Source organism: Mycteria americana, chromosome 3 (genome assembly GCF_035582795.1).
Source record: "Mycteria americana isolate JAX WOST 10 ecotype Jacksonville Zoo and Gardens chromosome 3, USCA_MyAme_1.0, whole genome shotgun sequence".
Classification (NCBI taxonomy): Eukaryota; Metazoa; Chordata; class Aves; order Ciconiiformes; family Ciconiidae; genus Mycteria; species Mycteria americana.
Window position 1 is genome coordinate 92,982,256 of NC_134367.1, and position 17,701 is coordinate 92,999,956.

Sequence of the window (17,701 nt, forward strand, 5' to 3'; positions counted from 1 at the left end):
TCCATCTGAAAAGTTTATATTTTAGTTGTTCTGTAGAAGATACATGGAGAGAGAGAGAGTAATTTATACAAGACCATGAATCTTACTGTGAAGAAAAATGTTAATTTTTTGAGAAAATTGAGCAGGTATATGCATGAAGTTGGTAAATGTTGCATGTACTGGGGCAATTCTCTTCTACTTTGATCAGAGCTTTTTCTGCTTTATTTAGGAAATATAAAAATAAGCCTCTTACCAAAACTGCAAGATATTTGAAATATATGGAAACAATGAAATTGTTAGGGTTTTTTTAAAGGGAAAACAAATTAGTTATATATTGTCATCACATTTCTACTCACAATTTTAAAACAAAGACGTTTTGATAGTTTCATCCAGTATGTTGTACCTTGCTATGAAAACCATTTCAGTTGTACAAGGTAGTGTCAAGCAGTATGAGTTAAGCAAATGCCCATGTGGAACTAATGGCAAAACCAGCAGACTGGGTTTGTGATTTATGTTCAGTTTCACTAGATGACAGGCTTTAGCATGAAGATATTGATAAGCATTTTTTCTTCAGATAACTGTCAGCCTGAAGTTTTTAAACACTGCCTTAGCCTCAGGTTGAATTTCTGTTTAGTTGCTTTGTAAGGATGGATTTACTCCCTAAGTAGCAGAAGGAGTTGTTCCAAATCTAAATAACTTGGTTTTGGACCCTTATTTTGCTTGCCCTATTTTTGGAGTAACTGGTAAACGTCTTGTCACGTTACTGCAGTTCTTTTGAATGCCAGTTGTAGGGTGTGGTGATGTGAATTTCTTGAAACAATGTCATAGCTTCTTGTTGAATTACACAGTATATTTTATCTCCAGGGTAAAAGAGAAATCATCTGTGTCTTAAGTATTTACAGAGCTACACAAGACTAAAACAAGAACGTGGCTCGTTCAATCTGTAGTAACTGGGGCATTACATAATCTTGTATGATGGAATGGAAGTAGTTCAAAAAGTCTGTTGAGGCCTTATAGTAAAAATAAAAATATGAAGATGTTTCACTTACCAATCCACAGCTTGACACCTCTCCCTAATTTTGCAATGAATTTGTTGGTTCTATTTTGCACACGTTACAGAAAGGAAAATGAACGCTGTAGCTTATACACCAGGCTCATTATTGCAAATGAAAATCTAATGTAAAACAATGAAGTCAATGATAAAGTAAAACAATAAAGTAATCTTTCTAACAGATACTCATAAATTCTTCTTTGTTGAGGTAGAAAGGAGAAGTCACTGAAAGACCTGGCAAAAATGCTATGTTATCTAAAGGATGAAGCTGTTGGTTTTGAGTTATAGATGAATCGCAGCTGTTGAAATTGCTTTTTGCTGTTTTCAATAGAAAAACGTATCTGTCTGTATAAGTCACCTTTAACTGGGGAAGAACAGCCAGATACTGATAGAAGAGATGAGATATGTGGCTGGTGGAGAGAAGTTTAGACTAGTTTGGCTTTTGGGGACCATTTGTTTTCCCAAAGTACAAAGAAAAGACAAAGTTTCAGTGGGAAATGTTCATTTTCGGTATGTTTTCCACTGCTAGACTATTGTTATTTGTCATTGGCAGGGGATGTTCATACGTTGTGCTTGTGAAGTAAAAATTAGTAGAGAGCGAACAAAGCAGATACTTCCTGCTTTTTCATAAATGGGCGTGTAGCTCTTAATGTGGCAGCATTGTTATCCTTAATACATTGATCCAAGCAATGGTCTTGAACGCTTACTGCTGTATTTGTTCAAAATTCTATACATAAAACTAGAATTAACAGTGTTCTTCTGGATTTAAAAAAAAAAGTTTTGCAGGCTTATAATCAGTCAAGCTTGTCTTTGAAAACGTAATAGGATATCAGTATGAGGGAAATGTGCAAAAAGGCATGACTTTTGGAAAGAATATCTTCTCTTCATGAATATTTGAGTCAGATGCATTTAGTTTGAAAGGAGTCCCTGAAAACAGTTTGTCTTAGTGATAGCCACGCATAATTCCAATGCAGTAATTACTCTTTAGTTCAAAAGCAGACAGATAATTCTCACATTAATGAGTCCGAGTTGCAGGTGATGCTGGGGCTCTCGGTGTCACTAACAGAGTGTCTGGAGACATAGCTGACAGAGAGCCTGACTGTCGCAAGAGAGACAGAGGTTGAGAAGCTCTGGAGCTATGTTAAGCTCTGGTACAATGCTCATAAGACTGAAAAATTCCCTTCTCCAATAGGGCTGAATGCCTACTCGGGGGGAGCAGGAAAGGGAAGAGCGTTATTAGTAACACTCATGTACATGATCTTCTAGTTTTCAGACCAGCATATCTTCTGCTATCAAAATGTACTTTCACATGGAAGAAGCAGGTAATTGTATTCTTCCTGTAACATGCTGGACTGAGAAATTAGGACACTGCATACAGAATGCTAATAGAGTGTTCCCAGGTTCTGGCACCCCAGCAGGTACAAGCTGTGCCCAGCAAAATGTGGACAGAAAATAGCAATTTTCAGCAACTCTGACTTTCTCAGACTTGAATGGATGCTACTGGTACCAGTTCAAGGTGATCCTTATGCTGGAGATATTCCTCTACTACTTTGGTTTTGCTGTAAATGGTTGCAATAACAGCGATCTTCACATATTACATATCTGCCATATGCATAAAATTATGTGGGGAAAAATGTTCTATAAAGAAATATAATATGCAATGAAGCTGCTGGGTGTGCTGGCTCCCTTTATTGCACATAGGCTGATCCCACTGTGGTGATACAAGATAGTAAGTATTTTGGTATTGACGAGAATTTTGTACTTGGTTTAAACATACTCAGTTAGCTACAGGTATGATACCTCCTGCTTGCAAAGTTGTTTTGGCAAAATTCTTGAACAGTTCCAGTGTCAGAATATAAAATTGGCCTTTGTCGCAGAAATTTATCTAGGTTTTTTGTTGCTTAAATATGTTTTGCCATCCCTGCTCAGTTTGCCCAAAACATACATGGACTAGATTTTTGTCTAGATTGTTCTAGAGAAAATGAATATTATTCAGATAAGGAGCGCTCACATATCATTTAATCTTTTAGAAACCTCACCTTGAAGCAGATCTTTACAAATCAGATTGCTCTGACACATTCCACAGCTTCGTCTGCATCAGAGCAAGGTGATTGTGAAGTCCTTGAAAATTGTGAATTGACCACTTTCATTAATTTCCATAATTGCTTTTTTCTTGTAGAGAAAGAAGGTTTATCTATCTATGAAGGACTTTCCTTATTATGCAAGATAGATCATAGCTCTAAGCACAAAGAGCAATAGCTGCTGTAATCCTCACCCTGTTTCTTGATCATTTTTTCCTGCATTTGTTTCGTACCTTGGTATGGCATTACTGTGGCTTTTCTTATCTTTCATTTTATAAACGAAAAAAGTTTATCTTTGTAACATGGTGAGATTTTTTTTAACATTTGTGTTTATTCTGAAGTACTTAATTCATATTTACATTGGTAAAATTTATGTCATCCTTAGCTTCTGTATCATGGAACATCTAGCGTGTATTAATCGCTGAGCATTTATGCACATTTCACACCAATATCTGTCATGTAAAACCTTTTCACTGTTGTCTTGTATACAGCACATTTCATTTGAAAGAATTACTGCTGTAGGAACTCTTTCAAGTATGTGAACATTTCTCTCCTTGAACAAAATGCACAGCAATAAAATTTGTGCCGTGCAACAAGAGGTTCCCAGCAAACGTGTGACTGTCAGGTTCTAACTAGAGTACATGGCTATTTTGAAGGTCTAGATTTTGCTAATAAAAGTAAGCGTTACTTGACTGATGAACCTAGGTTTATGAAGACTAATACAAGCTAGTACTTACAAGTGGGAGAGAAGAAAGCAGTAGTAACAGTAGTCTTTGTAGCTAACAAGGTTTATAGAGAGAAGGCAGCAGAAGGGCCTTGTGAAATAGAAGGAAAATCAAGTGACTTTTAGGACAGGGACTGTATATTTCATTAGGGGCTTGGACAGTAAAAAGCCCAGTGAAGCTGGGATTGATCAGTGATACCACAATATTAGGTAGACTCTACTTGCTTAAAAATGTGGTTGTACTAGTTTGTCCCTAAACTAGTATCTAGCAAACCCTGAGATGACTTAATCTTGTTTAAAGCTGAAGAGTGACAGAGGTTCGGTATCACCTCTTCCTTGGAAGACAGACCACATAGCAAGTTGCAGAATTCTGGCTGAACTCTCTTCGCTCCAGTTCCCTGGCTTACAGGAAGCAGATGATGTTGTGATTTTAGCTGGGATTTTATTGCAGCCCTTTCTTCACATGCTCCCCTCTTAGCCACTGTTCCTACTTTGGTGGACAAAGGCTCCATGTGATGTGGTCAGCATAGCTTGTGGTGGTACATTAGCTCAGTCTTCCTTGGGTTTGGCTGCTGAGAAGAGAGGATGCGTTTCTATGTGAGGGCTTTACTAAAAGCATTGTGTTTACTGACCAGCATGTTCCACTTCATAAGAGTCCAATATTTGCTTTTAATGCACCTTTCATAGTTTACCAAGTACTGTCGCACCCTGGACTTGTGGATTTGTTAACAGTTGTGCTGCTTCATCCTGCTGCCAGATACCTCATTGTGAACTTTATTTAGTAAGTACTATGGACAAATCTGCTGAAGGTGAATGTACTGAATTCTATTTTTCTGCCTCTTTTGATATACCTTTGTTAGCTGAGTCCATTAAAGTCATACTTTTCAGGCCTCGCCTCCTTACTGCAGAGCTTGAACTACACTAGATTGCCTGCTGAAGTTAGAGTATTTCTTTTCTATTAATCATACTTATTCTTAAGGCATTATACGGTGTTGCTTTAGTTTTTGCGAAGTAGCCCCGTTCCACTGGACTGAGTAGGCTGAGTACTTTGGGAAGGTTGTGTTCCCTTATGTGTCTCTGAAGTTGGTACACTGAGCTGATTCAGCTAAGAGTACTACGTCTTTATTCATCCATTGCTGAAGGTGTGAAGGTACTACTGCAGTGTAAATCTTGAATCATCATGAAATTCTGCTTTTCCCTAGGCTATTGACTTTTTACTGTGTCTAATAAGAGGTAGTTGCTGTTAAGATATTTTTTGTTGTTGAGATTCTTATGCATATATTGGATTAAATGTGTAAGCATCAGAGCTGTATATTGGAGGTCATTTAACTAAAGTTAGACTTAGGTCCGCATGAGTGTAGAGCGCAAGTATTACCTGTTAAGAGAGGATATCAGACTTCTGTTTTAAAACAAAATACAACTTGTATGCCGGAGCAATCTCTAATGATAATATTACCCTGTGACTTCCTTCAAAGGGTCAAAGCCTTTTGCTATAAGTGAAATTAGAAGTACAATGGCAGTTTAGATAGTATATAATTACCAAAATTAAAAATTCCACTAGTTTTCATTAATGTTATTGAACTCATTCATTGGTAAAAGAATTATGCTGAACCTTTGCCACATTTGATTATAACTTTGGGGTTACTTTTTATCTGTTTTGCTGTTGAAGTGTTTACAAAAAAAGGTGCAGTATCTGACTCCAGTGCTGGAGTACTGGTTGATTCACAATTTCGAGAACAGAGCTATGCACTGAAATGACATGAAATAAAACTGTTTGTTTATTTCGCAGAATTGACAAGTTTTAGATAACTTCAGGATCAAAATACAGTGGTAATTTCTACCTGAATTTCATATTTGTGTTCAGTTTTCAGGTTCTTGTAACCTCTTGTTTTAAGACCCATCTCAAATATCCCTGTAAGATGAGATTAATGCAATAATATCCATAAGTATGTAGGTATAAGTAGTATATTGAAAAATTTAATAATGTATTGACTCTATTTCATAGTCTTAAATAAACATGAATAACCTGCATAATTTATCTAGAATGTAGCTTAGTTGTACAGAATGCTTTGGTGCTTCATATACTGAAAATGAGTATACAATACTAGAGATTTGCTGTAGACTGCGGATAGTGAATAAATTTTCTTGTCTGCACGTGTTTCCTTCCAGTGCAGCCTCAGCTCTGTTTATCATTTCTTCTGGATGAGCCAGTATTGACTCAGAGTGGCAAAACCAGAACCTCATTCATCCATACATCAGTGTGTTACAGAGTAGTTTCTGCAACTGACTGAAATATCATTGCCAAATTTATTCTGTTCTAGATCCCTGATCTTATTTTATGCATGTGTTTGTTTCGAAGCGACTTCCAAAGGCTCAGCTGGTTTAGCACTTATGAAGTTCTATACAATAATAAGCTATCACCTATACAAGAGATGTATTTCTTTGCTTGTCATTTTATGGAAGGACTGGATGTAGCTTTGCAGCCTAGGAGAAAGAAGTGAGCTGATTTTCAGAAATGCAGCTCCTCCATTGTTCCTCTGTGGCACATGTAATACTAAGAATGGTATTTATTAAAATCAGTTTCTTTTTTTTTTAGTGTTGTTTTTCTACTGTGCTTTTAATCCTAAGCTCTCAAAAGTAGCTTTTCTGTTAGAGGATATATGTGAGAGATAGTTATGTATATAAAAGCTTCTATGATCTCAGACTGTCTGCAGCTTTGGATCTAATTCAAAGACATACATAGGTTTAATTTAAAGTGTGGAAATAGTTTCATCAATTTCAGTAGTCTAATTGCATGTTCCGTGAAGTATGCGTAAGAATTGCAATTCTGGGCCTCAATTGTAAATGGTACCAAAAGGGAAAATGTCTTCAGGACTTGGTCCAGAAAGAGAGAGTACACTCTCCTGGGCAAAGATATTAAACCTGTTTTCCATGCAAGACCATGAATCCTTGTGTGGTATGTTTTATTTTACTTGAAAACAAGCATCAGGATGAAAACATGAAAGTTGTATTTGACTTACGTTAAACACATTCTAAAAATGGCGATATAAAAAATGTAACTTAAGATTTTTTTTATTTGAAGAATATGTATTAGTGTGTCATTGTAATTATTAATATTTCTTAAAAGAAGTACTGAAACTATTCTTTATTTTTTCACACCACTTTAAAGAATTTTTAATTAGAAAAGCACATCGTCAATATAGCATGATGATTTCAAATACAGATTCAGTAAAGGCAAGAAAATCTAACCTTTTTCAGCTTTCCACAAGACTAACAAAAATGCTGCAGAATATAGCCAATAGTTAAAATTTTATTTATAATATTACAATTTTTGGTATAACAGTGTTCTTGTTTCCACACTTATACATTAGTGTAAGTTATAAGCCTAAATTATGGTGATCTAAAAATAAAACCCTTTTGTCTGTTTTCTGGTCTCAGCTATGAAGAGGCATATTGCACAAAACCATAGAAAGCATCATGGGGCTTGCTTATTTGTATTTATATATTTAATTAATCTCTTTCTGTGTTCTTATTGTTTTCAGTGTTTGCTTACATTTCTTGTGTCTTGCACATTTGCTGGCAACAAAACAGTCCATCTCTGTTTCTGCTATTTGGATTTCATCTGTTATCAATGAGAAGTTTGAATATTGTCTGCCTTCATTTACATAATTTAGCACCCTAGCTGGGCTCGTAGATACATTTAGCAGTCATTGATGCAGCGCCCTTAGCCAGACACTTTGCTCTGGAATGTTTTTGATAATCTTTTCAGACAGTGGGGTTTTTTTGCTTTAAATTTAGAAATCATTCTTACCATCGCTGGTCTTTGCACTGTGTGCTGTGCAATTGATGTTCAAAAATGTCATCAAAGTGTAGTGTAGATGTACACAAAAACAATAACAAATAAATTGAGTACAGTTCCAATAATCCCAAGCAGTGCTAGAATAGATTCTTCTTTTTCCTCTTTCTCCTCTTGCCTTTTTACATCATCCTGTCTTGTGATGGCAGAGGTCCCCATTTTTCCTGCAAATACCTTCACCAGTATTCTGGCAGCTAGCTAGAAGAAAGAAAGCAAATGGTAAATCTGGTCTGACAAATGTGCAAGCTTTGATCTTTTTAAAAACAATTCTGTACTTCTTTACACAATATTTCTTAATGCTATGTTTATTGAGTTGTATTCATCTTTTGTTTTGTTTTTTTGTATGAACATGTCCATGTTAAAAGTAATTGTTCTGTAGATACAGAGTTGATAGAAGGGAATGAAAAATAGCTTGATGCTTCAAGCCAATTAACATGCTTTATTATAAAAGAAATTTAAAATTTGTCTTTAGCCAGCTAATTTGTTTCCGTATGAAACATCAAATTGATGAAAGCAGGTATGAGCATTATCAAATACTCTGAAATGCCTCAGGAGATTATGTGAATTTTCAGCTGTTGTTAAATATTTAACTGTCACAGTACAAAAACAGTTGAAAACATTCATGTCTGCTGTTTTCAAACGTGGAAAATATGCCTCCTTAATACAGTATTGCAGTCTCTCTTGACCAGTGAGCCCTAAGTAGGCAATTGCAGGTGAGATCTTATGCTTTTACTTGTTTAATAGATCAGCTTTTGGACACCCATGCAACAGTAAACATTTAACAGAAAACGTCTGTCTCTTCAAATATAAAGGTTGTTGTTGTTATTATATATGCTTATTACTGCAGTATGCCAAAGGACAGTAGTACTTTTATAGTGACAAAATTCTATGCAATATAAGGACTTGAGATAGATATTTACAGATGCGTGTATGATTTATTACCTTTTTTGTTGCAAAAGTGAGGTTGACAGGTCGTCTCTATTACTTAGCTGCTCTTGCACTCTTAATTTACAGTCAAATATCTTCTAGAAACATATTCCCTGTAAAATTATGTTCATTGGTGGCTGAGATGTTGATAGTATATGTAATCTGCTATGCTGTTTTACCCTTATTGATCAGAAATTTCCAACCTTAAACCAAAATTTGATTGGGATTTCTACTAGTTCAGATACTACCCCAATTTACTGAAAATTTGCAGTCACATTTTATAGCGCAATAGCATTTTTCTCTCCTGGCAAACATCTTTAATCATTGGAGATAAATGTATTTCTGCTGTGAGTCTAATTAAAGCCATCAGCTCAGAGCATATCTTACAGAAAGGTAAAAAAAATACGATGTTTCTTACCCTACATTGCATCAGGAATAAAATGTCATCAGACATGCTTCTTACTCGTCGATTCAGTGGCAAACCAGGCTTTTATCTTCATGAAGGGGCTGCTCTCCTTACTCAGACAGACCAGATAGGAGCACGAACAGTTCCTTGATGAAGAAGTTTATCGGTGAGGATAATAATGCTACAGAATCTTCCAAGTGACTGGTTTTCTCTCTCAGTAATCCACTAAAGCAAGTGTAGTCGAAAAACAGTAAAACCCTTTCTGGTAACGATCCTCACTGTTGACTAATTCTCATTAAAATTGAGGATTTTTTTTCCTTAGATGATGCAGAGCAACGAAATGCATGCTGTTCGGTTTTGCCTTTTAAAAAAAAAAAAAAAACCAAACAAAAAAAACCACCCAAAAAAACGAACAGCTCCTGGTTTTATTCAGTTACACTTAGTTATTTATTAAGACTTCAGAAAACCTCAGCCTTTGATTTACTCTTTGTGGCAGCTGTCTGAAGAGGCTTTCTCACGTTGACATGCTGTAATTCCAAATGCAGCGACCTGCGTGCAGTCACACTATGTAATTTTAGTCCAGCCTGAAAAAGGATGAAAAGAAGTCTGCTTTACTGGCAATAGTGTGAACCCTGTCACACACCTGCATTCAGAGCCTCTGGAAAGAATTCCAAGGTATTCTTCGGAGCATTGCATAACTTAGCCAGGCAAATCTGAAGAGAGGAATGACAGTGGCTTTAGTTGCACACTGTGGTGAGCTGTGACATTGATTAAACATGCACTTGGCACTTGCTGAATAAAGAAGGAGCTACAAGCCACCCTTGCAGACAGTGAGTTGCATAACAATGTGCGATGGCTCTGCTGTTTCATTGTCAGGCCCGGCACATTTTAATCCTGTACCAACAGAGAAAGTGCGCGGTGTAAAGAGGAGTGGAGTTAACTGTGCTTCGGGGTTTTCTGAGGAAGTGCTGCATGACAAATGGTGACATTAAGGCATTCAAGCTGAAACAGTGTTTCTGCCTTTTGTCTTTTTATGCTTTGTTTGACAGGCAATTGTTTCTATGGGAAATACTACTTCTAATGCTTTTCCTCTTTTTATTTGCCACCCAAAGAATGCAGGTTAGTGTGTAATTAATGAAAACGCAGACTTAAAGAAAAATATTCCTGTTCTGATTTCATAGCAAGCAGTAACTCAGTTTTTTCCTAGGTAAATCACAGAGGTATTTTTTGCCTGCCCTCTTGGGGGGGGGGGGGGGGGGGGGGGCTGTGCAAAGTCTTCTCTTCTTCCCAATCTCTTCACATAAAAACCCACAATTTTAATAACCTCTGCAAGTATCTGTGTTTCAAATAATTTTATTCAGTGACTTTGTTCTATGAAGGCTACCAATGCAATGTGTTTTCATTGGTATAGCATAGCTTCTTGGTAGGAAGGCAACTATATTTTACATATATTGGAAAATTTATTTAAAAAAAAATACTTGCAATATCAAGCAATTCAGAATTCAAAAGTACAAAAAGCTTATGCATATGAAAAATCAAAAGATAATTAATTACATTGAATTCAAACAGTAGGAATGTAACTGAAAACCTTGATCACTTTCCAGAACAGCATATTTTAGAAATTACAAGGCATTGTTTGCAATTCAGTTTTTAATAATCTTTTTGTGAGAAAGCAAAAGAGGGTAAAATCATTGCTTTAAATATTTCCATTTTCAAATTAATTTACTTACACATTAAAATTTTTTTCTTATTACTTTTCTAAAGTGTCTAAGTACATTTGTTAGTTTCTTAGTAATGGACAAACCTGCATATTTAACATGTGTGTTATTTTAATGGTAAATACCACGTTTGAAGTACCATGAATTGTATGGTACTTGTATGTGATTTGCCCTTTATCCTGAAAGTAATGTTGCCTCAGTGAAATGGTTTGACTCTAGAAGAATTAAGTAATTAGGTTAAATTTCTCCAGCATAGCTTCCTTAAAATGTATTCTAAAATGTGTATATGGTCTTTCCTTTTAAGCTCTTCCCTGATTCTGAAAAGGCTGATGCAACTTCAGTTGTTCCTGGAATTGTTTTCTGTCTGTGTATCTTGAACGTATTTCTATACTCATTTAGATCCATTCAGAGATATAAAGATGGGGAAATTTTCACCCATGTATTCTGACCATTCACGTTGCTGAAAGCACCTAGCAATAACCAAATTTTCAAGCCATTGTACTGTATTAACCCTCACATGTTAAAAATCAAGCCTTTTCCTCTGTGAAAGGGGGGAAATTGTGCAATGTGCCTCTCTTATTTACAGATTAATGATGGATTTGGAGGGTTGGAATCTGTCACCTTGTCAACACAACCAGGTATAAAGATTCAAGGTCAGCAGAAGAATTTCTTGCAATATTGTCAAGTATAAATAGTGACAATGAAGTAAATTCAGCAGCTCCACTGCAAATAACCAGCTAATTAAGATGTACCCACAGAGAGAAGCAAAAGATTTGTACAATATTTCTTGGCCTGGTTATTGCCATGGCTGAAGTCTCATAGTGGTCTGCCGTTTACATAGCTGTGATGCAGCTGCCACTTCAGTGGCTAAGGTGAACCCAGGGAAACAAATCTCTTTGGGCTCCCTCTGCACGCAGTCGAGGAGGAGCAACACCTCCTGCACACCAGGATTCAGATCCGAACATTTGACATGGACCTTGATTTGATGGCATTTCTCCCCTCCTGTCCTTCCTTCCATTGTATTGATACGCGTGTCTGTGCGGACATGCCGTGAACTGGGTTAGAAAACAGGCCCAGCCAAAAATAGATCTCTAGCACAGCACAAGAAGAGGGATGGGGCAGTAGCTGCTTAAGCTGTCAGTGTTGGCAAAGAGTTGCTGGGGGGGGGTAGTGGTGGGAGGAGGGGAAAAAAAAACCCCAACAGAAAGACAAAGGTTGTCAGGCTTAACATTTCTCAATTATAGGAAACTTGAGGAATTCATCCATGTTGGGTGGAAGCTGCTATTTACAAATAACTTCCTTATGGCTACAATGCATCTTCAGTGCGAAGAAAAAATTTCATGTGAGATTTCTCACATGACTGAAGTGAGTAATATGGGTTGATTTGAAAAGGCCTTGATTTACGCATTATATTTGATGATATTTGGAAAAATGGGGAGATATTTTACAGTTTGTGTAAAATAACATTAGAGTCTGGGAGTACATTTTATACAAGTCAATAATAAAACCACCTGTTTTGGGGTGAACATTACATGGTTACATAGTATTTGGGTTTGGACACTGATATCCAAAAATGTCCTAAATTTAATTCTGTTACTTCTGTCTAGGCAGAGCTTTCAACCACTTAGTAAGACTTTGGCAACTCCTTGGTAACTGATTTATGTAGCATCCCAAGAGGAGAACAAATTCTCTTGATTAGAGGTCATTCTATTCATTACCGCTGATGTTTGAGCATTTGTATTGCATGGGAATAGACCTCAGGCAGTACAAATGTATGTCATATTTTAAAGATATTCATACTTCGAGAGGGAGTTGCCAGGCTATCTTGTAAAAACTCAGTGGTATAAATTCAACGATTTACAGTCTTGATCCTTAGATGATCATTATCCTGCTATATGCTACTGCTGTGAGTAATGTGGTACACCCATAATATCACATTTACAAAAGGAACAAGTACTCTTAACCAAAGTGTAAGTTCTCTTTTTCCTCATGTATTTTTATGGATTTATATAATTTTGATTTTCATGTACTCTAAGATTATTCTGTATGCTGTATTTTTTCATTAAAATAGCATGTGTTGAGTCAGATATTGTTTGCTCTTATAGAGAGCAAATGCTCTGAAGTAGATTTCAAGTTAAAGCAGAATGTAAAGGAAGATTTGAAGGAGAAAATGGAAAGAAAAATGTAAAGGGCTGTCTAGACTTAAAAATCTATTTAGGTTAAAATGCTGTAATGAAATCCAAAAGGTCATTCACACATCAGTTGTCCATGAAGACTGTCTTCCATTGTAGTTGTTCTGCATTTTCCCTAAGATGCAGGAAACTACTTGAAATGTAGTAGCATATGCATCCTGTAGGTGATGCATTCTAGTTTTCTTCTCTGACAATTTCCACAAACTTCTCTTTATGAGATCTGACACTTTTTCAGTTAAATTGTGGAACAACAGAGCAAAGCTGTGTCTGTTGGGAGATGCAATAGCATGCACAAATTAAGATGAACTGGTTTGCTTACCATAAGCGAGAAGTGGATATCCATGCTCCTTCCTTCTTCCTTATTTTTTTTCTTTTTTTTCTTTCCTTTTTTTTTTTTTCCCCTCTCTCTCTCTCTCTTGAGAAATAAACACAGCTACTGTTTTCTTTGTGGGAGATGTTAGCCTATTTTTTATGATATAGATTGATGTGTGATGCCCTTGAGTCAGCAGTGATGGGCATGGCCAGTTTAAGCCAAGTTTCAAGGTATATTTTTACTCTTCTGTTGAAAAAAGAGGAAGAACTCAGATCCTTCATCTATAGCAACACAAGTTACTTTTAGATTTCTTACTATTCTCATTCACATCTCTTACATGTGTTTCGTCTCAGCATTGACTTGATGATTTTGACACTTCAACTATGTGTCTACATCTTGTTTTCCTGCTGATTGAGGAACTTAAATGCCTTTTGGCTATAGTCTGGGGTTTTTTCCTGATTTTGTAACTTAGGTACTGACACAGAATATCCTGGGAACAATCCAGAATTATCTCATAACTAACTACAGAAGTTCCTCTGGTTTGTCCCACCTGTCAGGCTTCACTTACCAGAAATATACTTGTTCCCGTGTCTCACACTTGCTTTAAAATAGTACTGTGTTAAGAAATCAATTAAACAGACACAGGGTAGTACCAGTTCTTCTGCCACACCCCTTTTGACACCAGCTTCTCTTAGCACCAGTCAAGATCAGCCACTGCTTCATTGTCTGTGAATATGGTCAGAATGCACACTGGTATTTTGTCAAGAAAAGTGATAAGTTTGACAGCTGAGTAATAGTTAGGAAAAACTGAGCCAAACCTGCTTTTGGAGGGTGTCGAGTGACATGTCACATACTGGTTTTGAGAGAACTATTTTAATCACTCTGTTGATGAACTGAAGCAACCTAGAAGCAGGTGACAGATGAACGTTCCTGAGTTAGAGGTGAGGGTTTCAGCCCCAACTGTGTGTGGTGACCTTCTGGATGTGGTGGAAGGGAATGATGGAAAAAAGGTGAGGGGTTTCTTTCTCTTCAGTTTCTAGCCAGTCTTCATTTTTCTCTTCTTCATCAGACAGTCTTCATTTTTATTTTCTTCACTGGTGTCAAAAAGAATCTCTTGTATGGGTATTGTACCTTTTAAAAAGCTGTTAGTAACTTTTAAAATGCTTCAGTCATGATTCAGTGCTGTTCTCTGCAGCTCAAGAGGGTTTTTGTCGAAGACAGCAGATATCCAGGACTATTTCTTCACATTGGTTTGAGTGTAGACCGCATGGTTCTGGAGGAGCATTAGGGCTTTCAAGTATCAGGGTTTTGAGCTGTCATATTCATAAATGTTGTTGTGTTAGAGGAGTCCATTAAGTGAATATTGGGTCCTTACTGGGCAAGCAAAGGGAAGCAGAGTAGTGAGAACTGATCCTGGTCCAGGAGGGTGACTCTCAGAGAATAACAGTACTAAAACAAGTTCCTCTTTCTCCAAAGCCCTTAAAGCATCTTACCTTGTGAGAAAGAACAGATCTTGTCCATATGAGTTTCCAGATGATTGATCTTAAAAAAACAAAGCAAACGAACCTAGAAGATACCACCATCCCAGCACCTTTTGCCACATCTCTTTCCTCTGATTTATCATCTTTAGTTGGACATAGTTTTGGAATAAGAGGATGAAATTATTATCGCATGACATCTCTTATTTTCTATTGCAAAAGAATATGAATATATGCTTATTATATTTTCAAAGCATTTGAAAACACTATTTCCTAGTAGATAGTCATTTTGTAGTAGAACTTAAATAACAGAATTTTTTTAAATGTCAAAACCAATTATCCATTTGAGTGGTTAATAACATAACAGGTTTATGAAAGAACAAATTGTAAATTTGTACTTCTAGCTCTATTGTGTTGCAGAAATTTGTAATTTATAAGGAGTAATTATGAAGTATGTATTGAAACATCATGGAACTGAGATCTTTGAGAATTAAAAACCTAGTTGTTACGAGGAACGAAGCAGCTTAGATTTGGTTTGTAATTGGGTACTGGATTGCATGGCAGATAAAGCACTTAGTCCTTTAAAGACTGAAGTTTACTTACCTCAAAGAGCTAATGTAAATATTCTTTCAACAAATTATTATTTAGCAAAGATCACTGAGAGACTGTAACTTCTGCTTCAATCTTTATCTGTTTCTGTACTGCACGTTGTTTTATATGGCTTTTAAACATAAATCCATTAACTGGAGAGCTCTTCATTGATTTACACAGCTGGTGGTGGATTTTGCAGCTGCATGTACAGAGCATACTTCAGACTAGCTTGCAACCTCTGGCCCCATTCACTTGATCACAGTGAAATAAAGTGCATGTTAGATTTTCCAGAAGGGAGGGAGTTTTGTGGGAAAGATAGTCAAGAAATTATCGGGTGAGAAATAGGAGGGGTAAAGGCTAGATTACAACAGGGCTTCTCGCATCTCACCTTGTTCTTCCTTCTTCTGCTTCTCACCCACGTATTCTTTATCCTGCTGCCTAAATAATAGAGTACTTTTCAGAAAAACAGTACTCTGGAATCAAGAGTGGGTGGGGGTTTTTGTCTGTTTGTTATTTCTGAACCTTAAATCACAGAAATTTTTCCAAATGATGACTAAGCCACTGAAGGTGCTTTACAGGACAATCCTGAAAACATAAGTAAACAAGGTTTCTTTCTCGTCTGGAGACCACTATGAAGTTCTAGACCTCTGTGGTTACAGTACAGTATGACTGTCTTGAAAGCATGAGCAACAGACTGCTTATGTATCTGTATCTGCCTGCCAAGGACCTGTAATTTTTTTACTGTTCCCCTTTGGATCCACTTAGACATCACTCTTCTGCTACTAACGTGACAGATACTTTTTTGACAGACCTTGGTGCCTTGCACTCTACTGTGTAATATGTTTTATGTAAACGGAAACTAAACTGTGGTGTTTGCCTTCCTGCCTCCCACAGATGAGTTATCTTTTTTAATAAGCTTTCAGGAGAAATGCAGTTAGATGCTGATCCTTGATACAAGGACGTGCAGAAGCTAACATCATACATGAGATGCAGCTGGTGTTCATTTAATTCCTGAAGTTAGTTTCTATATGTTTATTTTGAATTATTCACTTGAGAAATAAAAGGTAGGGGCTGTTGTCTTCAAAAGTGTTTGGTTTTGTGTTCCATGAAATTCTCTCTACCAATAGACTGTCACCATTTTGTCATAGCTGTGTAATTTACAGAAAACAGGTCACTGATGTGACTGTTCAAGGCACAAGGCAGTAAAGCTTCTGCCTTGTTTAAGGTGGAGGGAGCCTATCCTTAAGCTTTCCTGCTCCATTTACCTCATTGCTAAGGCCCATAAGTGTTTCATCCGGGAGTTCCTTTTTTCCCTTCATTAACTGGAGGCCAGCACTGGTAGCTATATCCCTGCTTGTAGGACAAGATTGGGAGTCTATGAGTACTAGGCTGGTTTTCCCTCTGAGGGCAATTGGTAAAGACATTCAGCAGGCCCTTTAAAATTTGAGATACCACATTGCATCTTTCAAGATTTCCAGAGTAAATATTACTGGGCCTCCCATTTTTTCTTATTTTACTTAAGTCAGACAGTACATCTCAAAGGCTTTCGTTCAGACTTGGTAATCATGGTTGGGAATATGAATGCTGGGTGTCTGGAATAGATTTCTGAGCAGCACCACATGCTACAAACATTCACAGATTTTACTGGAGGCATTAAGAATTAATTTAAACAGACTCAGTCCTCTCTGAGAAGAGAGTATGGCATCAGCGGAGAATGTGACACCATACTAGATGTCCTATGGTTCCATATTATATCGCAGAAATGTACGATCTGCTGCTTTCCTTTTTTTTTTTTTCTTTTTTTTTTTTAACTCTCATGCCTTCCTGGTCCTTGTTGCTAAAGATACAGTAACCACTTACAGGGCACAAATGTTTTATTGGTACACCCAAGAGACTCCTGAAAGGACTATAACTAATGCATTTTCAATTTTCTTGTCTTTTTCCATTTTAGTGGCTTTGTCAATTAGTGGCAGCACAATTGGGTAAGCTGCTAAAAATTTCTTGACCAAACAAACTAGCAATCCCTTTCTTTCTGTTCAGGCACAAAGCAGATTACCCCACGCCAGGGTTAGTTCTGGACATTTTTACTTTGCCTTTCCTAAGAGCGAGCTCACTGTACTTTCAGGGAAGAGTTTTGTCAGCTGAGGATTGTAGCTCGGCATGCATTTGAAGAGGAACTTACTAGAACATTGAGATGAGGGCCGACTTTCATTTTTAGCAGTTGAAAATCTCATTTGTTTGGTCAGGTGATAGGTCTTCCTTGTGCCAGGCAGTAAGTCTCATTTGTCTTTTATTTCTTTTGTGTTCTTGTTTTCTCTCCTGTTTTTGGAAATAAAATATTGTAAATGTATCTGGTATTTCCCATGCTCTTATGCAAACACCTCC

At 36.8% G+C, this 17,701-nt stretch overlaps 1 protein-coding gene across 9 annotated transcripts in view; it reads left to right on the plus strand.

Moving 5' to 3' along the window:
- BIRC6 (baculoviral IAP repeat containing 6) overlaps positions 1-17,701 on the plus strand; it is a 190,681-nt gene that overhangs the window by 134,371 nt on the left and 38,609 nt on the right. The window contains exon 66 of one of the 9 annotated variants that reach the window (XM_075496117.1): positions 4,137-4,245. The exons of the other annotated variants lie outside the window; for them this stretch is intronic. Within the exon in view, the coding sequence (XP_075352232.1) occupies positions 4,137-4,147 (11 nt within the window). The 3' untranslated portion in view covers positions 4,148-4,245. Of the gene's footprint in view, positions 1-4,136; positions 4,246-17,701 lie in introns of those variants that run through there. 9 annotated transcript variants of the gene reach the window in all.